At 46.2% G+C, this 13,933-nt stretch overlaps 1 protein-coding gene across 1 annotated transcript in view; it reads left to right on the top strand.

Moving 5' to 3' along the window:
• Positions 1–13,933, top strand: part of LOC122542711 (spectrin beta chain, non-erythrocytic 4-like) — a 216,701-nt gene that overhangs the window by 69,166 nt on the left and 133,602 nt on the right. The window contains exons 14-15 of the mRNA XM_043680691.1: positions 836–1,038; positions 7,794–7,884. Of these exons, the coding sequence (XP_043536626.1) occupies positions 836–1,038; positions 7,794–7,884 (294 nt within the window). The remainder of the gene's footprint in view (positions 1–835; positions 1,039–7,793; positions 7,885–13,933) is intronic.

The following is a 13,933-nucleotide window of genomic DNA, read 5'->3' as shown; positions in this document are numbered from 1 at the left end:
TACCCCTCATGGTGACCTCCCATCCCCTACTCCTCACTGGAACCTCCCCTCCACTATCCCTATGACCAACCTCCGACCTCGCCTCCATTACCCCGCCCCCTTCTGACCTCCCTCCATTATCCCTCCAACCTGCCCTCCACTCCCCTCTGTGTCACCCTCTGACCTCCCTTCCAGCCGACCTGTGACCTGCCTTCTGACCTCCTCACCTCCCACACTCTGGTCAGGTTTATGGGGAGATGGTGACGCACTGCTGGCCAGTAGATAGTGAGCTCCACGCTACTGTCTCCACGGTGACCCAGGGCTCTTGAATGATATCAATGGCCCCACTATGAAACCAGAGGCAGCCTGCTGTGCAGTGATGGCCTTCCTTGGTTTTTTCCTGAGTAGCTCAGGGATAAAGATGGGCAGAGCTTTTTGCTTGTTTGATGTGGCTGACTCTTAACTGCCCTCTGGGATGGATAAGGAAGAGTCAGTTTTTAAGACACCCACATCCCACGAACAACATCCCAGAGGGCAGCTAAGAGTCGACCATATCGCTGTGGGTCTGGCGTCACATGAAGGCCAGCCCAGGTGAGGATGGGAGTTAGGTCGATGATAGCAGTCACTGGCACTTGAGGCTGCCTTTGAATTCCAGATTTATTCATTGGTTCCTGTGGGAGGGATTCAAACCCGTGGCCCCAGGTTGTTACCAATCCAGCGGTACTGTCACTGCGTCACCATCCCCCCCATAAACCTGAGCTACTGGGATTCACTGTTCATGTTTGTGGAGGGGGTGGGCTCAGCGAATGGTGGGGTGCTCCGACTTCACTCTGCTGGTTGTCCATCCTGTGCCCAGGAGTCGGTGTTGGCCCAACTCGAAGTGCCCGTGTCGCTGGAGGCAGCGGAGACGGCGATCAAGAGGCACCGGGATTTCCTGGTGACTCTGGAGATTAACCTGCAGAAGATCAACACGGTGGTGGAGGCAGGAGGGCAGCTGGTGAAGGCTGGCAGCATCTACCAGGAGAAGATTGACGAGCAAACCAAGTCCATCACCATCAGGTATGGCACCTCACCACCTGTACCACCCTGCGTTCTCCTAATCACAAAGAAGGCCGAGTTCCCTGCCTACCTGGGTGGACCAGAAGGGTTTTTATAACGATGAAACCTCCCTGGCTACCATCACTGAAATTAATCTTCAATTCCAGATTTATGAATTGGTAGGATTTGAACTCGTGACCCTAGACTATTAGCTGGGCCTCCTGATTACAAGTCCACTGACATTACCACTATGCCACTACTTCCCTTTAAATGGTAGTGGTTGAGATTGACTGTAATGATAAAGTCTTCATTCAGAGTCTCTCAAACTGTAGCTCCCAATGCTTGGAGTCACAGAGTTATTACAGTGCAGAAGGAGGCCATTTGGCCCATCATGTCTACATTGGCTCTCCCAACAGGCATTGCGATTTAGTGCCCATTCCCCTGCCTTTTCCCTGTGGCCCTGCTCATTATTCCCATTAAGATCACCTATTAAGGTGGCACTATGGCTCAGTGTTTAGCAGTACTGCTTCACAGCACCAGGGTCCCAGGTTCAATTCCAGTCTCGGGCGACTGTCTGTGTGGAGTTTGCACATTCTCCCCGTGTCTGCATGGGTTTCCTCCGGGTGCTCTGGTTTCCTCCCACAGTCCAAAGATGTGTAGGTCAGGGTGGATTGGCCATGCTAAATTGCCCGTAGCGCATTAGTCAGAGGGGTGTGGGTTGCTGTTCGGAGGGTCGGTGTAGACCTGTTGGGCTGAAGGGCCCGTTTCCACACTGTTGGGAATCTAATCATAACCATCCAATGGCCCCTCTTGAATGCCTCAGTTGACCCTGCCTCCATCGATACTCCCACACCCTAACCAATCGCGATGTGAGAAAGCCTGCCCTCACATTCGCTCCATTTACAAATGATTTTAAAACCGTACCCTCTGGTTCTTGATCCTTTTACAATCAGAAGCAGTTTTCTTTCCCCAAATACTCTGACCGTGACCTCGAAAACTTGCATGAGATGTCCTCTGAGAGGCCTTCTCGGCAAGGGGAACAGTCTCCAATTGTTCTCCGTGCCTGGAGTTACATATCTCCAGAACCATTCTTCTGCACTCTCTCCAATGTGTTTACATGGTTTCTATAATGCGGCACCAACTGGACACACTGCTGCAGCTGACATCGAACGAATGTCTAGTGTGAGAGCAGTGTAGGCTCAGTACTCTGGTACCTGTGAGCTGAGAGGGTGGAGTGATCAGCTCTTGGACGGCATGTCCATGGTTATACCCCTAATGAGTGTCAACATCTGCAAGGTTCCTTTAAATCCTTGCTGGTGATGTCCAACAGCAACTGTGACCTAACTGGTCAGTCATTGAAACTGGCTGCTGTTTCAAGGAAGCCAGTTTAAAAGTGGGGGGGGGGGTTCTTTAAAATGCCTTGAAACACTTTGCCTCCCCCTCCCCGCACCCTCCTCTCAGCTTCTGCTCCTCCCCTGCACAGCTTCCTAACCCAATAAAAAAAAGTAATAGTTAGAAGTGAATGGTTCTGGTTGTACCGGAGCTGAGGGAGACAAGATAAAGCAGAGTGTCATTTGCAACTTTTACGCCCACAGTATGGGTTGATTGCATTTTTTAAACCTTGAAATGTGAGTCAGAATAAGATAAGAATTGGGTTGCTCTGTCTTAATGTTATTGAACACTGGGCAGTTAATGTAAGCTAAACTGACTGTGCGATTTATGGGGACAGTGCTCCCTTAGAATCATAGAATTGCTACAGCGTGGAATCAGGCCATGTGGCCCACTGAGTCCACACGGTCTCTCCACGGCCCACCCTATACCTGTAACCCTGCATTTCCCACAGCTAACAATTGTCTAGTGTGAGAGCAGTGTAGGCTCAGTACTCTGGTACCTGTGAGCCGAGAGGGTGGAGTGACCAGCTCTTGGACAGCAATGTCCGTGACTATGCTCCTAACGAGTGCCAACATCTGCACATCCTTGGACATTAGGGACAATTTAACATGGTCAATCCGCCCTAACCTGCACATCCCTGGGCACTATGGGATAATTTAACATGGTCAATCCGCCCTAACCTGTACATCCCTGGGCACTATGGGATAATTTAACATGGTCAATCCACCCTAACCTGCACATCCCTGGGCACTATGGGATAATTTAACATGGTCAATCCGCCCTAACCTGCACATCCCTGGGCACTATGGGATAATTTAACATGGCCAATCCACCCTAACCTGCACATCCCTGGGCACTATGGGATAATTTAACATGGTCAATCCGCCCTAACCTGCACATCCCTGGGCACTATGGGATAATTTAACATGGCCAATCCACCCTAACCTGCACATCCCTGGGCACTATGGGATAATTTAACATGGCCAATCCACCCCAACCTGCACATCCCTGGGCACTATGGGATAATTTAACATGTCCAATCCACCCTAACCTGCACATCCCTGGGCTCTATGGGATAATTTAACATGGTCAATCCGCCCTAACCTGCACATCTCTGGGCACTATGGGATAATTTAACATGGCCAATCCACCCTAACCTGCACATCCCTGGGCACTATGGGATAATTTAACATGGCCAATCCACCCTAACCTGCACATCTCTGGGCACTATGGGATAATTTAACATGGCCAATCCACCCCAACCTGCACATCCCTGGGCACTATGGGATAATTTAACATGGCCAATCCACCCCAACCTGCACATCCCTGGGCACTATGGGATAATTTAACATGGCCAATCCACCCCAACCTGCACATCCCTGGGCACTATGGGATAATTTAACATGGCCAATCCACCCTAACCTGCACATCCCTGGGCACTATGGGATAATTTAGCATGGCCAATCCACCCTAACCTGCACATCCCTGGGCACTATGGGATAATTTAGCATGGCCAATCCACCCTAACCTGCACATCCCTGGGCACTATGGGATAATTTAGCATGGCCAATCCACCCTAACCTGCACATCCCTGGGCACTATGGGATAATTTAGCATGGCCAATCCACCCTAACCTGCACATCCCTGGGCACTATGGGATAATTTAGCATGGCCAATCCACCCTAACCTGCACATCCCTGGGCACTATGGGATAATTTAGCATGGCCAATCCACCCTAACCTGCACATCCCTGGGCACTATGGGATAATTTAGCATGGCCAATCCACCCTAACCTGCACATCCCTGGGCACTATGGGATAATTTAGCATGGCCAATCCACCCTAACCTGCACATCCCTGGGCACTATGGGATAATTTAGCATGGCCAATCCACCCTAACCTGCACATCCCTGGGCACTATGGGATAATTTAGCATGGCCAATCCACCCTAACCTGCACATCCCTGGGCACTATGGGATAATTTAGCATGGCCAATCCACCCTAACCTGCACATCCCTGGGCACTATGGGATAATTTAACATGGCCAATCCACCCTAACCTGCACATGCCTGGGCACTATGGGATAATTTAGCATGGCCAATCCACCCTAACCTGCACATCCCTGGGCTCTATGGGATAGTTTAACATGGTCAATCCGCCCTAACCTGCACATCTCTGGGCACTATGGAATAATTTAACACAACCAGTCCACCCTAACCTGCACATCCCTGGGCACTATGGGATAATTTAGCATGGCCAATCCACCCTAACCTGCACATCCCTGGGCACTATGGGATAATTTAACATGGCCAATCCACCCTAACCAGCACATCCCTGGGCACTATGGGATATTTTAACATGGCCAATCCACCCTAACCTGCACATCCCTGGGCACTATGGGATAATTTAACATGGCCAATCCACCCTAACCTGCACATCTCTGGGCACTATGGGATAATTTAACATGGCCAATCCACCCTAACCTGCACATCCCTGGGCACTATGGGATAATTTAGCATGGCCAATCCACCCTAACCTGCACATCCCTGGGCACTATGGGATAATTTAACATGGCCAATCCACCCTAACCAGCACATCTTTGGACTGAGGGTGGAAATTGAAAGCCCCTTTTCCCATATTGTCAGGATCTCGCCGTATGGCTGCCTTTCGATAAGGAAGGATACTATTAAATTGGAGAGCGTTCAGAAAAGTTTTACAAGGACATTGCCGGGAGTGGAGGATTTGAGTTTATAAGGGGATTGTGGGACTTTTTTTTCCCAGGAGCATAGCCTCAAAATAAAGGGGAGCAGATTCAGGACTGAGCTGAGGAGGAACGTCTTCCCCCGCAAAGGGTTGTGAATCTGAGGAATCCCCTGCCCAATGAAGCAGTGGAGACTACCTCATTGAATGTTTTGAAGGCAAAGTTAGATCGATGTTTTGAACAGTAAAGGAATCAAGGGTTATGGTGAGTGGGCGGGTAAGTGCACCTGAGTTCATGAGAGGATTGGCCATGATCTTTCTGAATGGTGGAGCAGGCCCGAGGGACTGGATGGCCTACTCCTGCTGCTATTTTTATGTCCTTATGATCTTATAAAGGGCCCGTACGCTGAGTGGCAGGATGTCTTAAATGGACATCTATTTAGCCCAGGACCTGGACTGGGGACCTCAGTTTTCACTGTATTTATTAATAATGCAGATGAAGATTCACTTTAATAATGCCAGGCCTAACCAAGGGGATTATGAGTGTACCATTATACAAATTAGTGTAGAATTCCCTGCTTATTACAGATTAAAGGGCGATTTAATGAAGATGGTTAAAGGAGTCACTCGGGGATGTAGAGGGAAGCTAACTCCTCTGTCATGCAGCTGTTTAGGATTAAATGGCAGGAAACACATCTCCACGTAAAGACAAGTTAAATTCTCGCACTGAAATAACTGAGAGTTAATTTACAACTTCCATGATTAGGAGTTATAATGTTGCTGCAATTAAGCAGGCAGGTGGCAAAAAAGGCAAATGGTATGTTGGCATTCATAGTGAGAGGATTCGAGTACAGGAACCGAGGGTGTTGTCCCGCAATTGTACAGGGCCTTGCGGAGATCAGGCCTGTGTGCAAGTTTGGTCTCCTCACCTGAGGAAGGGTATTCTGGCTATGTTAAGAGTATAACAAAGATTTACCAAACTGGTTCCTGAGATATGAAAAGAGACTGGATTGGTGAGGCCTATTTTCACTGGAGTTTAGAAGAATGAAGCGGGATAGAAACCTGTAAGATTCCACCAAGACTAGACAGGGTGCTCACAGGATTGATGTTCCCATGGATTGGGGGGTGTTCAGAAACAAGTTAGGGATATGAAGTTGACTATTTAGGACTGAGGTGAGGAGTAATGTCTTCACCCAGAGAGCGGTGAGCCTGTGTAATTCTCAGCTACAGAAAGCGTTTGAAACCAAAACATTGAATGTTTTCAAGAAGGAGTTAGATTAGATTAGATTACAGTGTGGAAACAGGCCCTTCAGCCCAACAAGTCCACACCGACCCGCCGAAGCGAAACCCACCCATACCCCTACATTTACCCCTTACCTAACACTACGGGCAATTTAGCATGGCCAATTCACCTGACCCTGCACATCTTTGGACTGTGGGAGGAAACTGGAGCACCCGGAGGAAACCCACGCAAACACGGGGAGAACGTGCAAACTCCACACAGTCAGTCGCCTGAGGCGGGAATTGAACCCGGGTCTCTGGCGCTGTGAGGCAGCAGATATAGTTTCTGGGACTAAAAGGATCAAAAAGTATGGCGAGAAAGCGGGAACATGGTATTGAGTTGGATGATCAGCCATGATCATATTGAATGGTGAAGCAGGCCTGAAGTGCCAACTGGGCCAACTCTAGCTCCTATTTTCCTGTGTTTCGATGTTAATTTTTATATTAGTTGAAGGATATTCTGAGGTGTGGAGCTAAGGTACAAATGGGTTGTGACCTCATTGAATGGCTGGTGGTGTTGCTTTTTGCCCATGTTTGACAAAAGCAAATGATTCTGATCCAGGGGTTAACTTGACCTGGAGGGAGCTTCATGTCAACGATAGTGGGCAAATCAACAGCGGAGTGTGAAGTGTATTCTGGGCCAGACCAGACCCCCTCAAAATATTTTAAGATGGTAGCCTAGACCCTCATCTTTTCTTATTTCATAGTTAAATGTGTTCCACATGTGATGCAACTAGTCAAACTACTCGACGTTAAACAAAACAATTTATTTAAACACTATCGTTAAAATACAAACAAAAGGAAGAGGAATTTAGAATAACTCAACTATTGGGAAACTGAACTGAATGATACTAATTAACCTACAGCTAATTAACTGTTCCAATATTGTAACAGCCCAAAGACACAACCTTTGCAAAAAGGCAAATTCAGATATAGATTCTTTCATGCAGTTCTCCAATCCAGGAGGAAACAACATCAAGAGAGATTTCAGAAAGAGTAACAGCTTGGAATCAATTTGCTGAAGCTCCCACTGTTCTGGGACCCAAAAAGCTTTTGGCTGCTATGGTTTAAAAAAAAGTCTAGAAAGCTTGATTTGTGAGAACTGGCTACTCCCCTTCCATTGTTACAACTGTTTTAAAAAAACCTAAAGGCTTCCGTAGCCACTGCAGCACCTCTCCTTTACAATCTCTCAAAAAAAAACCCCAGGACAAAATAACCTTTTTAAAGTAACAGCATCGTCACAAGTATCTGTCAGAAGTTTCCGAGTGTGCTGTTCCTGGGAGGTTTTTTTTAAATGACAGTTGCACTTTCTGGAGCTGCGTTCTGTGCTGAGTCACGCTGATAATTTTTGAAGGTTACCCCTCCCCTGAGGCCAGAACTCACCATCCTTCATTTTGTTTGCAGGAGCCAACAGAATTACAAGCTGGCTCATGATTGGTTGGAGCGCCTGGCTGTCCAATGGGAGCTACAGCAGTTCCTCCAGAGCTGTCAGGAGGTGGGTAACAGGGACTTTCATGGGCTGGGGGTTGGTCTGAGGAAGGGGGATTAATCAGGAATGGTTATGACGCGGGTGGTGCAGAGTGGACTATGTCCAGAGGAGAGGGAAGGAGGGAGAGCGGGAATGACTAAACATTCACCACACTGCTCGAATGCATACGATGTGATTGTTGTCGAAATGGAAGGTATTTTTCAAAGAACCACTCAGCTGCTGTCCTTTTATTGTCTTAAGTAACTGTGCAAATTGTGAACTTTTCTGTTGTATTTATAAAATGAGAAATCCTTTTGAAGCTTTTTGTCTTGCATTCATCAGGATGGATGCAAGAATGTCACATTTTGAAGGGGGCAATAATTTATAATGTTTGAAGAAAGGATGCAGACTGGTTGAGTCACAGAGTCATGGAGTCAGACAGCATGGAAACAGACCCTTCAGTCCAACTAGTCCATGGCGACCAGGTTTCCCCGTATTAAGCTCGTCCCACTTGGCTGCATTTGGCCCATATCCCTCTAAAAGTTTCCTATTCATGTAGTTATCTAAATGTCTTTTAACTGTTGAAACTGTATCTGCACCTACCACTTCCGTCGGCAGTTCATTCCATCTACATACCACCCTCTGTGTGAAAAGGTTACAACCCCCCACCCACACCTCTTTTAAATCTTGCCCATCTCACCTTAAAAATATCTCCTCTAGTTTTGAAATCCCCCACTCAATGAATAGACCTTTGATGTTCCCCTTATCTCTATCCCTCATGATTTTATAAACCTCTACGAGGTTCCCCCCCCTCAACCTCCTACACTCCAGTGCAAAATAATCCCAGTCTCTCCTTATAACTGAAGCCCTCCAGCCCTGGCAACAGCCTGGTAAATCTTTTCTGCACCCTCTCCAATTTAATAATAGAACTGTATAACAATTTATTGTCCGTTGTATTTGTAGAAGTGGCCACAATTCAGCGCTATTTTAAATTACTCAAATTATAAGGAGAAATAATTGAGAGAAAGTTAGGACAAAGTTCATCTCCTGTTCTCTCCATGGCGATGTAGCACCCTGCTGACACCACCACCTTTCCTGATTCACACTGCCTTGAACCCCTTGATTAGATTCCAGATTCTAACTCACTCCTGGGTAGCTGTTATTCTCGATAAACCACCCTTGAAACTCCCCATTAAATCCCCACCCCTGTGGGTGCTAAAGCAAGGAATTCAGGACCAGGCCCACTACACCGCCAAAGCCCACATCAAAGCCTCACCATGGCTGCCACAGCAAGAAGGAACAGACCGGACCCACCAAGACTCCACATGAAGTTGCCAAATTGCCACCATAGCCGTGATGGATGAATTGGAATGACCATGCTTTCACTGGTGAGAGCGCCTCACTGCTGCCAGGGGGGACTGACCACACCCACCGACCACGAAGCCTTCGATAAAGCCGCGACCACCTCTGGCCACGAGGCTGGGCATCCGAATCCACCGCACTGCCGCCACCATCGCTGCCATCACCGCAGGCCCTCACAACCGCCTTCCTCCACCACAGCCACAGGAAAGAAAAAAAGGTGAACTTTGACACAAAAGAGAAATGAAGAAACAAAACAAAAAGCAAGAACAAAGAAGTATGCAGCTGGCCAGATGAGCAGGAACATACAGGAATTGAGCCCGGACACGTCTTACCCTGCCACTGCTGCCATCTTGGAAAATACTACCCTTCTTATAACAGGGCGACCAGAATTGCACACAGTGTTCTAGAAGTGGCTTCACCAACGTCCTATACCACCTTCTGCATGCCATCCTAGCTCCTATACTCAAAGGACTGAGCAGTGAAGGCAAGCATGCCAAATGCCTCCTTAACCACCCTCCCTACCTGTGACACAAATTTCAAAGAACAATGTACCTGCACCCCTAGGTCTCTGTTGCACAAACCTGCCTCGGGCCTGACCATTAGCTGTGTACGCCCTGCCCTCGTTTGTTTTACCAAACTGCAGCACCTCGCCTTTCTCCAAATCAAACTCCATCTGCCACTCCTCAGCCCATTGGCCCAATTGACCAAACCCTCTTTGTAATTGACCAATCACAGTCGACTTGCCAGTTAATCAGAACCGTTTTCTCATGCAAGATGTAAAGCCAGCCTTTGTTGCTGCCCCTAATTGCCCTTGAACAGCGTGCCAGGCCCATTTCAAAGGGCTGTCAGGAATCAACTGCGTCACTGTGGGTCTGGAGTCACATATAGGCTGGACTGGGCAAGGATGGCAGATTTCCTTTCCTAAGGGGATATTAGCGATTCAGATGGGATTTTACAGCAATCAATGATAGTTTCATGGCCACTGTCACTGAGATTAGCTTTTGATCTGATTTATTAATTGAATATATATTCCACCGGCCCAGGTGAACGGATTTGAACCCATGTCCCCAGCACATTAGCATGGGCTAATAAATTACCAGCCCAGTGACATAGCAATGATACCTTTCCTGATTTAAGCCAACTTGATGAGATTCCAGATTCTATCTAACTCTTGGGTATGTGTTATTCTCGATAAACCACCCAGAAACCCCCATTTAGATTGCAACCTGTAATCCCCTTCAGCCTGTCAGTTTTCTGTACAGAGATGTGTTAAAATCCAGGCTTTCGGAATGTGGAACAACAGAGAGATGAGAGTAAGTTGTAGACTGGGATTTGACCCAGAAGCTTTAAGTTTAGATCAGAGTGGTGCTGGAAAAGCACAGCAGGTCAGGCAGCATCCGAGGAGCAGGAAAATTGACGTTTCGGGCAAACCCCCCATTTATCTCTCCACCCTGGAGGCTTCCTGCCTCTATTCCTATGAAGGGCTTTTGCCTCTGGTTTCCAGCATCTGCAGTCCTAACTTTTGCCCAGAAGCTTTAAAACAAGTGAAATAGAAATGAGTGGAATAATAGTTATTAATTGTGCTTTGGGGACTAACATAAAGGAGAAACTAAGCGATACAGAAACGGATTTGAGAAAAGTTGGAATCTTGTTTAGGTTCTCTAGTAGCAATTTGGAGTGGCATAAATGCAGAAATTTAGATGAATGTGCAGTACAGCGTGCTAAATTACTCTGTAAACAGAGGCAGAGAACTGCTCTGTCTTACTGCATTGGAAAGACAGAGAGTCTGCTTAATTATTCTGCAAATAGAGGAGATAATGTTGATTTTAACTTCCACATAAATTCTGGTAAGCAGCTGAACACATTCCAAAAGCAGCAGATTTCTTGCCTGTGTTTTAGACAGTTTTCATGCAAAGTCCGTTCCGAAACAACAAAGGGTTAATGCTATATTAGGGTTAATAAGGAACAATAGTCAGATATAACTAATGTATCAATATTGATCCAATAGATTAAGTCACGTTCATAATATGATTGAGTTCAATGTTAGGGAGCAATTAAGATGATCGATTCAGGCAAGGACAGTTTCAAAGGAATGAGAGTGTCCACGATAAACTTTAGACAAATCTGTTCATGAGTAAAGTAGCATAAGATCAGGGGTGTGAAACCTATAATGCAATGTGATGCAGAAACAGTTTCTAACCGCAAGGGCTTATAAATGAAACTCAAAAAAGATATTGTGTGAGGGTGTCCAAATCAGCATGATATTTCAGTTGTATGGAATGTGCTTCCTCAAAGTGTGGTGGAGACAAGTTCAATTGAGGCATTTCAAGAGGGGCATTGGATGATTATCTGGCTAGGAATAACAGGCAAGGACATGGGGAGAAAGCAGGAGATTGGCGATGGGTAGTGGCTCTCATTTTAACGAGCCAGTGCAGGCACGTTGGGCCAAATGGCCTCTTTCTGTGATGTAAGATTTCTGTGATTCAGTGATATTCAGGTGTCCCGAACTGTGGACAATGAGTGAAGACCAGTGAAGGAAAATAGAGACTTTTAAGAGGCAAAATTTCATACATTGACCACAAGAGAAATGTAGAATTGCTGGAAATTACAAAAGCAGACTGAACTGGAAGAAGAGAAATGCAGATAAATATGTTGACTTTTCAGTCAGAGCTGGAAGCTACATAGATCTCTTCTTGAGGACAAAGTGGAGAGCAACAGAAAGAAGAGTCACTTTAGATGTATGTAGAACAGTACAGCACAGGAACAAGCCTTTTGGCTCACCATGTCTATGCTGACCATGATACTATTCTTAACTAATCCCATCTGCCTGCATACGGACCTTCTATTCCCCGCCTGTTCATACATCTGTCAAAATGGTGCCCCAGCGTTGCAATCATATCTGCTGCTGTCACCTCCCCAGCAGCATTTTCCAGGCACCTACCACCCTCTTGTAAAAAATCTTTCCTTGCACATCTCCTTTAAACTTTCCCCCTCACCTTAAATCTATTCCCTTTTAGTATTTGACATTTCCACCCTGGGAAAAAGACTCCCAACTATCCATGCCCCTTATAACTGTATATGCAGTACATCTATCAGGTTACCCCTCAGCCTCTGATGCTCAAGTGAAAACAATCCAAGTTTGTCCAACCTCTCCTTATAGTGAATACACTCCAATCCGGGCAACACCCTGGTAAACCCCTTTTGCACCCTCTCCAAAGCATCCACGTCCTTTCTAGTATGGTGACCAGAACTGCACATTATAATCCAAATGTGGCCTAAGTATAGTTGATACAGCTGCAACATGATTTGGCAACTTTTATATTCAGTGCCCTGACTGATGAAAGCAAGTCTGTCCTATTCCTTCTTTACCACCTTATCCACTCATGTTGCCACTTCCAGGCAGCTGCCAACTTGGATCCCAAGATCCCTCTGTATATTGAAGCGACTATATACTTTCCTCTTGCATTTGACCTTCAAAATTCATCACCTCACGCTTGTTGAGATTAAACTCTATCTGCTATTTCTCCACCTAACTTTCCAACTGATGCTTTGACATTTGCCTCACTTTCCACAACACCTCCAAATTTTGTGTTGTCTACAAACTTACTGATCAGATCACCGACATTTCCATCTAAATCTTTTTATATGAGGACAGTGCAGGAGAGAGAGAGCGAGAACCTGCACATTTACCATTTGAATTCGTGCATCTGGGAAAATTAACAAACAATGAAATTCACAACTAATCTTGGTGGAACTGTTGGGCAAAGTTCACAGCACAGAATCAGATAAGTTAATTGTTGTTTTAAATCTGTCCAAGAGAAAGGCTGCCGTAGTGAGTATTATGGATTCTTTCTTGATTATATGTTTTTGGAGATAAGTCTCTTGATTAAACTTAAAATATAAGCCATAGCTATTAATTTAACCTGGGGCAGTGTTTGTAGAGGAACAAGACGGTGTTATTTTCTGGGTCTGTCGATTGTGAAGGAGCAAAAATGGCCTTTGCAGTGATATGTACTTCTTGTCAGATGTGGGAGTTTTAAAGAGAGTTTAAGGGTTACTGCGGATTACATCTGCCATAAATGCTCTTGGATGCGAATCTTATCGGATCGAGTGGATTGGTTGGAGAGACAGACAGAAGCGATAAGGAATTTGCAATAGCAATAGTATGTGATGGATGGCAGTTATAGAAAAGCGGGAAAGTCTCAGATACAGTCACATAGATGGGTTAACTCTAGGAAGAGTAAGAGAGGTAGGCAGTTAATGCAGGAGTCTTTTGTGGATATACCCATTTCAAACAGGTATGCTGTTTTGGAAAATGTAGGGGGTGATGGATTCTCAGGGGAACGTAGCACGAACAGCTAAGTTTCTGGTATTGAAACTGGCTCTAATGCAATGAGGGGTATGTCGGCTTCCAAGAGATCAATTGTGTTCGGGGATTCTGTAGTCAGAGGTACAGACAGACGATTCTGTGGCCAGCAGAGGAAAAGCAGATTGGTGTGTTGTTTCCCTGGTGCCAGGATCAAGGATGTCTCAGAGAGGGTGCAGAATGTTCTCACGGGGGAGAGGGGCCAGCAGGAGGTCATTGTCCACACTGGAACCAATGACATTGGAAGGGAAAAGGTTGAGACTCTGAAGGGAGATTACAGAGAGTTAGGCAGAAATTTAAAAAGGAGGTCCTCAAGAGTAGTAGTATCTGGATTACTCCCAGTGCTAC

Source organism: Chiloscyllium plagiosum, chromosome 41, assembly GCF_004010195.1.
Source record: "Chiloscyllium plagiosum isolate BGI_BamShark_2017 chromosome 41, ASM401019v2, whole genome shotgun sequence".
Classification (NCBI taxonomy): Eukaryota; Metazoa; Chordata; class Chondrichthyes; order Orectolobiformes; family Hemiscylliidae; genus Chiloscyllium; species Chiloscyllium plagiosum.
Note: the sequence above shows the minus strand (reverse complement) of the source record. Positions and strands in the feature narration are given on the sequence as shown.